Below are 12,866 nucleotides of genomic sequence, written 5' to 3' on the forward strand. Positions count from 1 at the left end.
ATTACAAATCAGTGAAGGCGTGCGAAGTATGTTACTCGACAAGATGACTTGTCTTCATGGGTGAATTACTCTTAAAGGTGGCGTACGAATATAAAATAGTAAATCCCCGTCCTCTGATAAAATAATTACACATCTGGTCAATGAAACATCACCTCCATCTAAATAAGTTATCAGTTATTTCAACGGGTCCATTGATGGCACATGGTGTCTACTAGTACGTTGATGCGCGGGGTTTTGGCCCCAGACCTTAGCGTATGGTTTTTTCAAACTGAACATAAAAGGGTGCACAGAGTATCTGTTTTAGAACGGGAAGCACTTTGTTAAACCATGCACATGTAGATCTGTTTGAAGTACTGACACTGAGCCATTGTAGCAGGCCACCATGAAATTGAGTAGTGCGGGAAGGTATCTGGGTCGAAGATCAATGTTTACAAATCCGAGATTTTCCAACTGACCGTCCTCATACTGGAGGTGGCTGAGTATTACAAATAAAAAAAACGTTTACTTGTGATTGAAAATGTATGAAATACCTGGAAATTCAGGTGACTCCCTCGCCCTCTCTCCCGAAGTTACTATATTGCGCCACCGACCTCTGACCCATTGACTCCAGTAAATCCAATGCAGCTTTATGGAAAGGGTTGGTTCTTTCATGGCGGGCAAGCGCTCAGAGGCTTTTGGATTTGTTTCAGGCGGTCCCAACCACCAATCCCTGGAGGGTCCAGTGATCTACCAGGCAGATGTAGAGAGATTTATTTTGGGTGAAGGAACATTTGCAGGGGGAGGGTGGGGCGAATACATTTAAAAAAAGCATTGTTCAGCAGAGATGTTCCATTTGCACCCATATTCAAAATCTGGAGTATATTGCTCAAACTTGCACTTTTATGCAGCAGCACGGTGGACATTGATGGCAGAATGGACTCCAATGCAGACTGGAAATCACTGTGCTTTAATGGAACAATATATAAGACTATGGTATACCTCGGCACAAAATTAGCTTATGAAAAATGACGATGGTGGTGGCAAGTTATCCAAATACCCAATTGCAAAAGCATTGGGGGTACTAAAATTGTGAGGTACTTTGGCACTAAAGAATGGGCTAATTTGATTCACTACACATTTCATGCTCCTACAAACATGACCGCAACTTCTTGCTGGCTCTCGCAAAGGAAATGATACACTGAATGATGAAGGGGGCACATAATTAAGGGAGGCATTTTTACAAAAATGCTCATTTGAGAAATGTAGATGTGATTACGGGGTAGAAGAAAGACTACAATATTGGGTGTCCATAGGACCAGTACAAATATATAGATGCATTTCTCAAGGAAGCACTTGCCATTTGAGGCTCCGAGACCCCCACGAGAGGGTTGAACTCTACCATTTCAAGATCCTAAATGACACTAGACTATCAGGAGGGCTTGGGTACAGAAGATGGAACTGGGTCTGGGAAACAAAAATCACTTGGGAACTCATCTTCTAGTGATGAAATTGATGATTGCCTTACGGGGCTCAAAACTTCCTCTGTTGTATATTCGTGTGTGGCGAGTCATAACAATTGAGAAACTGACAGCTTGCTTTAGGGACAGCGAAGCAAGGTCGGAGGATATGAAGCCTGTAGTGGGGACCAGTAATTCCTGTTGAGACTAAAGGTTCTGAATGTGTTGGAACTTCATTGTAAGAACATTGCACATTATTCAAGTGCCCAGACACAATATACGACGTGCCATGCACCACATAGAATGCATGTTATTGTAGCTGATTGGGTTCTCCACTGTGAAGGAAGCACTTGCATATGTAAATCACTGCTGAATCTCGTATGTACGGTACTTCTGCGCATATCTGGACAGCAAGGAGAATGGGTTTAAAAACTGGGATTGTAAGTTCTCGTACTGCTATCGGTCATAAAAACTCATCTGTCTGGTTTAAAGAATCTTTGTTAAGCGTGCAGCAGCTGGTAATTACCGGTGGTTGACTGGCTGCCAAGTCACAATTACTGGACTTTAGTTCTTAGTTTCTGTAAACCTCATAGCTTGCAGGTTGAGCCATTGGGGATACAGCATTTGTCCCCACTGTTTGAAATGGGATATTCAATTGCTCAGACGATTCCGTTACTCTTCAGAATGAGTTTAAGAAGTGCTAATTTAGCTGGAAGTTTATTACTATAGATATTTATAGCCCACGCAGGTAATGGGCTGAAATGGTGCTCTGGCAAAACGTTGACTTGCCGGAGCGCTGCTCTTTTCCCCAGATCCAAGGGCTAGCGCAGGACAATCCCAGATCTGTTGCACGGACTGACAACCCTTGCTTCAACGAACAGATCACTTTGAGAAGACTCGGCAGACAGTTCAGAGGAGTCTTGCCTAGCATTTCAGTGCTAGACTACCCAGGTGGGTGGGACCAGACTGATATGCAAATGAGTATTTCTCCTATGTGAAAGGTGCAGTGAGCTAGAACATGGTTGTGTGGATCCTCCTGAGTGGAAGAAGTTCCATAAAACGTGGCATTTGACCCATGTTGGTTCTCAGAGGACCTCTCACGCTCTCCTGTTTAATTCACTTGGATATGTTTCAAATTTGAAATTGTGGGCGTTATTATGTTCCCATAATACTCTTTGCTTTTATGCACATCGCCAGGATTGGGTTCTTTGCCAGCCCCTACTCCCCAAAGTCCCGTTCCGTCCCCCTCCTTCCCACAGTCCCGCTCCTCTTCATCACGGGCCCTCCCCTCCAAGAAGGATCGGGTTTCCCCAGTGAATATTTTTAATTTCAAGCACTGTTTATAGCGTGAACCTGGCTTGGGAGCAACAGAGTGTTGTATATAAATGGCCCGTTATTTTCAGCAGAACGTGGGTACTTCATGCAAGTAGGCAGCGAATGGAGCTGGGGCAATCGGAGCTTTGGTGGGTTTTGCTTGGGGTGAGACCTGGCCATCTGGCAGTCTGTCCATCCACTACCAATCGCCAGCACAGCTGGGACCTAATCTTTCGCATGCAGTTGCTCAGCACTTCGGAAGTGAGGGAACACTGCTTCACTTGGCGTTAATGGGCAAGTGAGCTGTTGTGTTTAAGCGCGGCAGCGAGCAACAAGTGACAATTGCGAAGTGTTTTACGCTGCAGGAAACTACAGCAATAGGAGAAAGTGCCATTAACCTAATTAACTAACATATTTGTCTAGTTATCCATTCATAAGCTATTTCAGTCGCCTCCTCGTCTGGCATCACATGCCACATTAGGAAATCACGGTCCTGTGGCCATGCTTGAAAGTCACCAACCAACTACTTCTGTTCAAATCTTGAAGCCTATTTTTTTGCATGTTTTATCCCTTAACGTTGTGTTTTCCTCTTTTTTTTTTGTGTGCTTTTGACATTTCTTAGGGCACCTCATTGTATTTCTGTTATCTTTTCTCTGTTTCAGAGAAAGACTCATCGTGGTTATTAGAGTATGAGTGCTAATGGAAGTCAAGGGGTGATAACTACACCCCCTCCTCCTTCCATGCCTCACAAAGAAAGATACTTTGACCGCATAAATGAAAATGACCCAGACTACATCCGTGAGAGGAACATGTCCCCTGACCTACGCCAAGACTTCAACATGATGGAGCAAAAGAAGAGAGTCACACAGATCCTGCAGAGCCCTGTGAGTATGGCCCATTTAAAATATACTGCACCCGTTCCTTGCACTGCTTTTTAAGAGCAAGACAGATCAACAGGCTATTAGTCAGGCTTCTAAGAATGAGGGGCAACGGCTGTGGCAGCGGGCTTAAGTTTCTGGTATGGTATTTGTGTTCCTTTTATGCTTTATTAGTAGGAGTAGCAATTCTGCCAAGGAACACTTGAGAAACCTTGAAGAGGATACGTTGACTACACAGCTTTCCCTGAATGCCTTGCCATCATTTATAGGATACAACCGTCTTGAAATAGACTTGAGGTGGGTTCTGCCGTCATTAGCCAATGAAACTGAACCTGCGTTATCCACAACTTGGAAGGCTAAAATGCCGTATGAACGCCAGGAGGCAATGGGACTCTGCTTGAGGTGAGCAGATGAGTCTTATGCGTCCAATTCTTTTAATGTATATGGGTACTTGCCTATCAATTTCACGTACATACGTCTACTTGGTGAGCAGAGATGGCATCACTGTTAATATCTATGGGCAGTGAAGATTCGTATGCGATTCAGGCATGGGTTGCAGCAGGTTTTCTCAGACATAGCATTTGTTTGAAACTGATGTTAACAGAACATTCTTAACGATCATTTGACCTTCATCTCATTCATATGAATAGCTAGTTTCCCTGCCTTCCACCATATTCTCTTGGAAATGGCTAAAAATCAAACTGCCAGTTGGAGGTTTGAGTTTGCCTAAAGACTGCAGGAATTGTTCAAATCCATAGCGTCTGTCCAGTTAGAACTGCACGTCTCTGGTTGATTGACGGGATGCCATCTGTTGAGGGCGAGCTAGTGTGAATGTTTTTTAAGAGATAAAGATGCTGGTAATTCTGAAAGGAAGGTATGCTAATTAAACGCCCTCCTCTTTCGTAATACTCCATGATGCAAAGCTAGGGCTTTTGTGTCCTTTGGCAGGACTCTGTCATCTATAGCAGCTTCCCTGTGTCTGGCTTCCTTCCTCTCTGGATGCCACTATTAATAGTGTAAAGAAAAAGTTAAAGGAAGATAGACTGGCTGCCGAAATGCTGCCCTGCTTCTTTCATGTGTTTTTTTTTAAATAAAACTACGATGAAGAAATGGCATGCTTGTGAAAGGCCGATACCTTTTTACGTAACAGACCACACCAAACTGACAATGCAGGTTTCATAAAGAACATTGGCCAAGTAAAATGTAATGAACAAAACACAAGTGCCTGTTTGTTCATGTACAAGTGTCATTGTAACGTCCATTTTATAAAACGCAGCAGGAAAATATTTCACCTTAATTTCTGAAGCCAACATGCCATGTGTTTCAGTTGGAGCACAGCTTTAATTTTTCTGCATGAAGAACATTACTTACTCACCAAATCCTAAATGTATTGCTACCAAGTTCAATATATTTCTGAATGTGCAATGCTTGCTTTTATTCTGCAATGTATTTTATTCTAAGCATGTGAAATAATGTGTACGGTTAAAGTGTTTTTTCATGACAAGTGTCCAGTTCACTGATTTTTCTGCACAAATGGTGGGGGAGAAATCGCTGTGATGGAATTATAAATGAAAACCTACATGTTAAATCGCACCAGAAAAAGTGGGTGTATTTATTGTATTGGGAATTAGGCATATCAAAGTAGAAGTTGGCAAATGTTGGTCTATGCCAAAACCTTTTTTGCTGGTTCTTCGGTGAGTCTAATACAAGCAAATCTTCATTTCACATCACATAGAAAGCACAAGAAAAGGGGATGTCTAAGGTCTCAGCGGATTACCTCAGCCATCTGGAAAAATAATTGTATATCTTTCATCAAAGCAATACATTAGGCCCAGCACTGCAACAGAATCCCCTGCTCAACGCCTCTGATTAATGGGCTGCACCCACGTCATGGGGCTCATTTTAAGAGAAATACTCTTAGCTATGTAAAAAAATACGTTCCAGTAGAGCTGAAATATGGTCCTCCTAGCCGATTTAAATTCTTGTTTAGTCATATGGTAGGCAGATCTGGATTTCAGAATTAAATGTTCAATGGCAATCAATGTACCTCTACCTGCCCATAAAATTCATCATGCGAGTTAAAGAAAATCGAGCAAAGGAGCCTCTACAAGCTGGCCACTTGATTCATTATGCTGACCCACGTTTCCACGGAAATAAAGCCCACAATTGTAAGTGGCAAAATTTGGGGCATTAAACGATTTGGACCATACAATGGATGCGTGTTTTTGAAAAGTCGCCCCAAGAAAATTATACTAAATACTGTCACGATATATTATGCAGCACAAGTCGGCATCTCTTTCCTCGGCAATGAATGTGGCGCACAGTAAAACAGCTTTTTTTATTTTTACAACCAGATTTGTTTTTAAGGAGGCCTCCAACCCATCTCGTACCCAACTTCCACAAGCAACCAGTATCACAGTACACCAGTTACTAGGCATGATGTATTATCAATGAATATTTATTAATTTCTGATTTAATGGAAACATTGAGTAGTTACACTAGCCAGCTTCTGAATACTTTTAGTCAAGTGGCACAATAAGACCACAAAAGCACAAAGATTTACTTTACTGATTTCACCACTTCTATCAACAGTTCAAAACACCATGACAATGAATGCCATCCGCAGGAAAGAACCTGTGCATACAAAGGATTCTTGAGTCCCAGCAAACTCCCCCCCCCCCCCCCCCCTCCCCCCCCCCCCCCCCCCCCTGCCCTCCAGACCTCCACTAGGCTTGTGAGCTTTGAATGGAAGTTAGTGGCAAGGACTGGGAACACCAGGTTAAAATCGAATTTGGAATGGGTTTTTCAGAAACCATATGGGGCCAGCACTGGATGGGACAATTTAGTTTTTCTGCACCAGGTAAAATGAGTTTTCACTTAATTAGGACAACTGCTATGGGACAGTACAAAAAGGGTCCTTCGTGCTGCTTAGACTACAAGACAAATAGGGCTTCCGAACAGACTAGCCAGCACCCAATAGGAACATCGATTTTGGTACTTGTAACACATGGGCAAATAATTAGGGAATGCAATTGGAAATTCATTATCAGAATATAGTAGGGGAAGAGGGATAGACTATGAAATAGTTTTTAAAAGGTTAAGCTAAATTTCCAGGAAAAAGAAAATGCAAATGACACACATGTTAAGCAATGGGGAAATCACGATCGGAAAATCGGTCTTCAGTTAAAATGACAGAGGCACATATCTGGTAGGTTCTGGGCAAAGAGATTACTCACAATAAGAAATCGTGTTGGGTTCATAATGACAGATGCAAATAGAAACTCGCTTTGGAAAACAGCATTTAAACACACAAATTGTTTTTCAGTTCTCAATGAAAGTACCTTCTTTGAAGGAACGTTTTACAACTTATAACAACTTGCAAGGCACTGACTATCTCAATCCCATGAAATAATGTGGAAATTAATTGATTGACTGAAAAATGATATAGTAGGGATTTAAACAAACCACTGGGAACAATTACTACAATGTCCAGACAAGTGAAATATCTTTGAATGGGGAAATGACTGAATTGCACAAAGATAGGGGTGTTTCCATGGGGGGGGGGATCTCTATGGCAATGCTGAAGAAGATGGGGTTTATTTAATCTATGGCTGGGGATGTATATACTTAAGAGGAGCTTTGATGGCTATCAAGGGGGCGCCAGGGCCTCACTGCTGGGACAACCTGGGTCAGTCAAGGATTCTCTGTCCCAAGTCAGCTACTCCAGCTCCTGGCTTCACTCCAAGATTTAGGTCCAACTCTGCCAGTATGGATGCAGAGTTGGTCTGCTGCACACCTCAGATTTGCTAGGGAGAGTCCTGATTTGAGACGTAGTGATCTATTTATAAGGCAAGTGACATCACTGATTTGTCCTAGTTCTCGCAGAATTGATGGAGCAGTGGTCAAGGGTTGCGGCCGATGGGTCCAACGAAAGTGGAGTGTTTTGCCACACAAGGGAGGATACCCCTCATCTATCTGGGACAGGGGGTTGGATCTGGTTTTTGCACATGGAAATATCACTGCTTGACAAATGCCCTTTCTCATCTTATTATGACACACATGGCAGCCTTTTTTTAATACAGCATTTTTTCAGGGAATCGCATAAACCTTGTTGTCTGGGTGACCTGTTGGTGCGAAGCTACAGTATTTTCTCATTTCCGACCAAACTATATTAATAAAAAATATGGAATTCGGTGGCGGAATATGAATAGCATTTTACATATTTCCTCACTTTTATGGTTCACATTTATACAGAGATCACACTCCCATTTTTCCTCCTAACCTTTGGTATGTTGGTGTCACCAAAATCATTTTTGGCTCACCAAATGCAGCTCCCGAGCAGCTTTTAAGAAATCCGTACATGAATAGTGTCTGATTCATATTTCCCAAGCTATCCCATAAACCGCATATCTCCAATTCTGTGCAATCGGTGTGACACCCCTCCGTCATTCTAGCCCCTACCTTTGGAAGGGATCTGGTTTTGGCTTTGACGTCAAGAGAATACTTCAAGTTGGGGGATCTACAAACCACTAGGATAGCTTACTAAAGTCGTATCTCCAAGTTGGACTTTAAGAAAACTCTGCCAACACCACGCGTGGCTTCAGAATGCTGGATTCAAGCCCGAGTCACAGACCTCACATATTAATAAACCAGTTGAGGACTCTGCCCTCTTTGGCAAAGAGGTGGTCAAAGCCCTTGAAGCTGCGAAGGAACACCAGACTCTGAAATATCTTAACCAGACCTTGGCCAAGCCTGTGGGCTGCCCTTTCCCTGCTCAGCTCAAGGTGCCTTTGGGACTGGGGGATCTCCCTGGTATTTCAGCCAAGGAACATCAGCAACTTTCAGACCACTCAACAAGAGGATTTTTGGCGAGGCAAAGGGTACGGAGAGAAATGCAGCAGCCAGAGCCTCCCCTGCCAGCAAATGACTCTGGTTCAGATCCCCCCCTCCCATGCTTCCCCAGTAGGGGGGGGCGATTACCATGCTTAACCCATGCATGGGAGGCAATAATCTCAGACCAGTGTCTGCTGAAGACCGTAAACGGAGGCTATTGTTTCGAGTTTCTGCATCCATCAAGATACCACCCACCGAAAGGCAGAAGACTGCCACCAGAACATCTCCACATCTTTCTGGAAGTAGTACAGACTCTGCTGCAGAAGGGAGTCATCGAGGGTGTCCCAGATCTTCAGGTAAACAAGTATATTTAATATACTGCCTTGTACCCAAAAAGGATTAAACCATGTGCCCTGTATTAGACCTGCGAACAAGTATGTCAAACCTCAAAATTTCAGGATGACCACGCTGCAGGAAGGTTATCCCATTGCTGAAGCGAGGTGATTACATGGCCACCTTGCTTATCAAAGTTGCATACTTTCATATTTCAATGTTGCCAGCGCACAGTACCTCTGGTTCCAGATAGAGAACACCATCAGTTCAAAGTACTCCCCTTTTATCATTGCCTCATACCCGAAGGGCATTTACCAAGGTAATATCAGTGGTGGAAGCTCACCTGTGCAGACAGTCCATTCCAGTGTATCAGTATCTCGATGACTGGCCCATAACTGGAGACTCGCACCAGGTGTCTGGAGAACAACCAGAAGATGATAAATCGCCTTTTCAGCCTGGACTTCTCCAACAAGAAAGTTTCGTCCCCAGTCAGGTCAAACAATTTCTGTGGGCCCTAATTTGTACAGTAGACTGGCTAGTCTTCCTCTCCGAGAGGGTTCAAAACATGTTCCAGATCCCCTCATATGTGGCCAGTTGTCAGGTAACAGTATGGAAAGTCATGCGTCTGCTAGGGATGGCCGCCTGTATCTTCCTGGTCTCACAATCCCATCTGCACATGCGTCCTATGCAGGAGTGGATTTTGGGCCAATGGTGGCAGTGTGGATGATCTAGTGGTTGTCTCGACACCACTCGTTCAGTCTCTGCAGTGGTGAAAGGGAAATCCTTCCCCACCCCTGCATTAGAAGGCACTCTCCCGACACTCATCCCTGTCCGGATGGGGAGCACACCTCCTACACCAGACAGTGCACGGCATGTGGTCACAATCCGTAGCAATCTGTTGAACTACCTAAAATGGACCAATTATTTGTCGTTGCCACAGGTAGACCACAGACCCTGTCTCTAAGTAGGCAATATCTAGATGGATTGTGAAATGCATCCAGATTTTTCTCAAGCTAAGAAAGATTTACCCTTTAAGCCTAGAGCACATTCTACTCTAGGCACTGGAGTTACTATAACATTTATTGCAAATGTTCCTCGTTTCAATTTGCAAAGCAGTTACCAGGAGTTCTGTTCACACTTTCACTTAATATCACTGCTTAGACACTGATTCTCAGGCGATGTTAAGGCCTTGTTTTTCTACCGTTCCTTCACACATCCCACTACCATCTCCTGGTACTGCTCGCCGGTCTATGCACACCATGTGATTCTAAGCAGGATGACACGCATCCGAAGATATACATTACTCGCAGTAATCTTATTTCTGGTGGTTGTACCTGCTTCGATTCACATGCACCCACCCTTTTGGAGTTGGAGGAACATAGACCTCTTACACCTTCTTTTCTGATGTACTTGTGCAGTCTTTGATGTTCCCGTTTGGCAGAACAACCACCACCGCCGGAACCTCGATGTGTGAAGGATCTTTGGTACAAAAAACATCTCGTTAGGGATAGTGTTAGTCACACCTGTCCCAACATTGAAAAAAGGTGCCGTACTCCGGAATTAGATGTTGGACTTTACTCGCTGCATGTGACTCTAAGCGGATACAAGCACCAGAAATACAATTACGGTGAGTAACTTATGATATTCAGAAAATATGCAGGGGCTGAGCACTTACTCTGATAGCCTTGCCATGGCCTGAAATCTTGTGATATTTGTAAGTAGTAATATAATATACCTTTCATCAACTGACAGGCCGTAACCACGCCCTAACCGGATGTCCCGCCCCTTGGGGTGTCCATGGCAACGCAGGTCCCGCCTTACTGGATGTCCCTGTGATGATGTGAGGTCATGTGTTGTGTTTAGGGGCGTGTTGATGTAGGAAAGGGCGTTTCCCGGTGGTGATGTCATGTAAGAGGTAATATTTTGGGTTAGGCGTGGTCCAGCAGGGATGGTGACATCACGGGCGTGTCCCTGAAGTTTTCCATAAGGCCTAACCTAACAGTGATGTCATGCGTTGTGTTGGGGATGTGCAGGTGTAGATAAGGGCATTTCCAGGTGGTGATGTCGTGGATGAGGTAATATTTTGGATTAGGTGTGGTCCAGCAACGATGGTGACATCCCTCCGGGGTCAAGGTCCAGGGCTCTGGTGAGATGATGTAGGTATGAAGTTGTGATATCCGGGGGCAGGCCGGGGGGCCTTGTTGGGGTGATGTAGTTATGGGTCCTCCCATAGGGGTGGAGTATGTTGTATATATACAGGAGGAGCTCTGGAGAGAGGTAGACAGCGCTCTTGGAGTCTAACTGTACCATTTGTATAACGCTTGCAATACCCCTGAATCGTTACAGCTACTACTCTAAAAATACAGGAGGGGAAGACGCCAGCAACACAGCTGAAAAGGCTGATGGTCCTCGAAGTCCGACATCAAGAATTCCTGTAGCTGATGAGGAATCGCAAGGTCCCACTTATAGTGGAATGGCGTATGAGGATGAGTTGAGCCAGGGCCTTTTTTTAATGAATCTGGGTGATATGACACCTCCTGATTCTTACCCTTTTAAAGATGCTGATGGTGTAGAGGCTGGTATAATGGATACAGACTATACAGAGGCCGATCTGAAGGCTATGGACGAATCTATGAAGACTTTTGAAGAGCCTTTGTATGCGGATCTGGGGGGTTTTGGACAAGCTGTTTCCAGAGGTGGCCATGACTCCGGAGTTGGAAACAAGTCCCGATGAAGTTAGGCTGTTTATGGAGACAACTGATGCTGTGGAGGCCGGATTGTCTAAGGATGCAGCTGTTGCTATGGAGGCGGAAGCGGAGGGACCTGTTATGTGCAATTTGGTATGTAGGAAAAGGGTGTGTTTGTGTGAATTATCTGTTAAAAATATATATATATATATATATATATATATATATATATATATATATATATATATATATCATTGCTTTCTTTTTTGAATTGCAGACAACGGCAGATAAAGTTGACGGTGCTGAAAGTCAGTGGTCTTCATTTAATACCGTCCATTTTTACTGTGTGTGCTGTTCAAAAATGATCGAAAGTCCAGCAACACAAGCCCGTAATAAGTTTGTTTAAAGCACTTTGAAAGTTCTGATGAAGAGGAGGAAGCTATGACTTTTTTGGAAACCTCAGCTGTTCAGGCTTTTGCGGCCTGTGTAGTGAAAGTATGCTTGAAGCGTGATTATTACCGCTGGTGTTATGGACATAAATGACCCGCAACAGGATGCTCATGACTGTTTACTTCTGAATTATCACGCTAGAGCAATATGTCGGATATGTTTTATATTGAATTCATATAAAGGTTTTCAGTTGCTTAAAGCTGTATATAAAGGCATGGGCATGCGTGTACATGCTAGTGCGGAGAGTGTTTTATCTAAAACATGGATAGAAATATAACATTGACGCAATCCCGAGAAAAAATTGAGATCATTACAAATGGCTGGTCCTGTCCTTTTTAGAAACGGGGTAGCCCGTTTAATGGATAAAGATTTTTGTGACATATACACTTTTGGGAATCCCCTGAAGCCTTGTGTAGCACGCCGTAAACTGTTTTAAAGAGAGGAGAAATATCCAGAGTTTGTTTCTTATGTGTATATTTGTTTCTAGGATAAGATTTCTGAAGGGCCAGCAAGGCGTGTGGATAGTAAACTGAAACCTGGCCGTGTATGTGTGGAAAAACTGTTATACGCTATGCTGAAAGAGCGGATATCGGAAATTGCCCCAGATACCCTGAAATATCTACAGATACCTACCCCCGACCAGAGCCGTTAAGTAAAAGTTTGATGTTTATAGGTATCCTATGTACCACCACCTGGCTCCCGGTATTGGATGAATACTGGCATCTGTACAAATATGATATGGGTTCTTTATATTTACACCCTAGACAGGTATTACATCAGCTGTTGGAGCAATTGTATGAACATTACTTTAGCATTAAAGGATACGTTTTACAGGACCGCGAATTGTATGAACTTTTAAATGCCTCGAGTGTTTTATCTATACAAAGTTATATGTGGGGAGAGCGGGGGGTTTTGTATAATGCTATTTATAAGGC

At 43.6% G+C, this 12,866-nt stretch overlaps 1 protein-coding gene across 6 annotated transcripts in view; it reads left to right on the forward strand.

Moving 5' to 3' along the window:
- ADD3 (adducin 3) overlaps positions 1-12,866 on the forward strand; it is a 1,740,558-nt gene that overhangs the window by 1,035,300 nt on the left and 692,392 nt on the right. For all 6 annotated transcript variants that reach the window (XM_069611763.1, XM_069611762.1, XM_069611761.1 and 3 more), the window contains one exon: positions 3,413-3,634. In XM_069611763.1, the coding sequence (XP_069467864.1) occupies positions 3,440-3,634 (195 nt within the window). In that variant the 5' untranslated portion in view covers positions 3,413-3,439. The remainder of the gene's footprint in view (positions 1-3,412; positions 3,635-12,866) is intronic.

The sequence above is a fragment of the Ambystoma mexicanum genome, chromosome 8, assembly GCF_040938575.1.
Source record: "Ambystoma mexicanum isolate Mex_15411 chromosome 8, UKY_AmexF1_1, whole genome shotgun sequence".
Lineage (NCBI taxonomy): Eukaryota > Metazoa > Chordata > Amphibia > Caudata > Ambystomatidae > Ambystoma > Ambystoma mexicanum.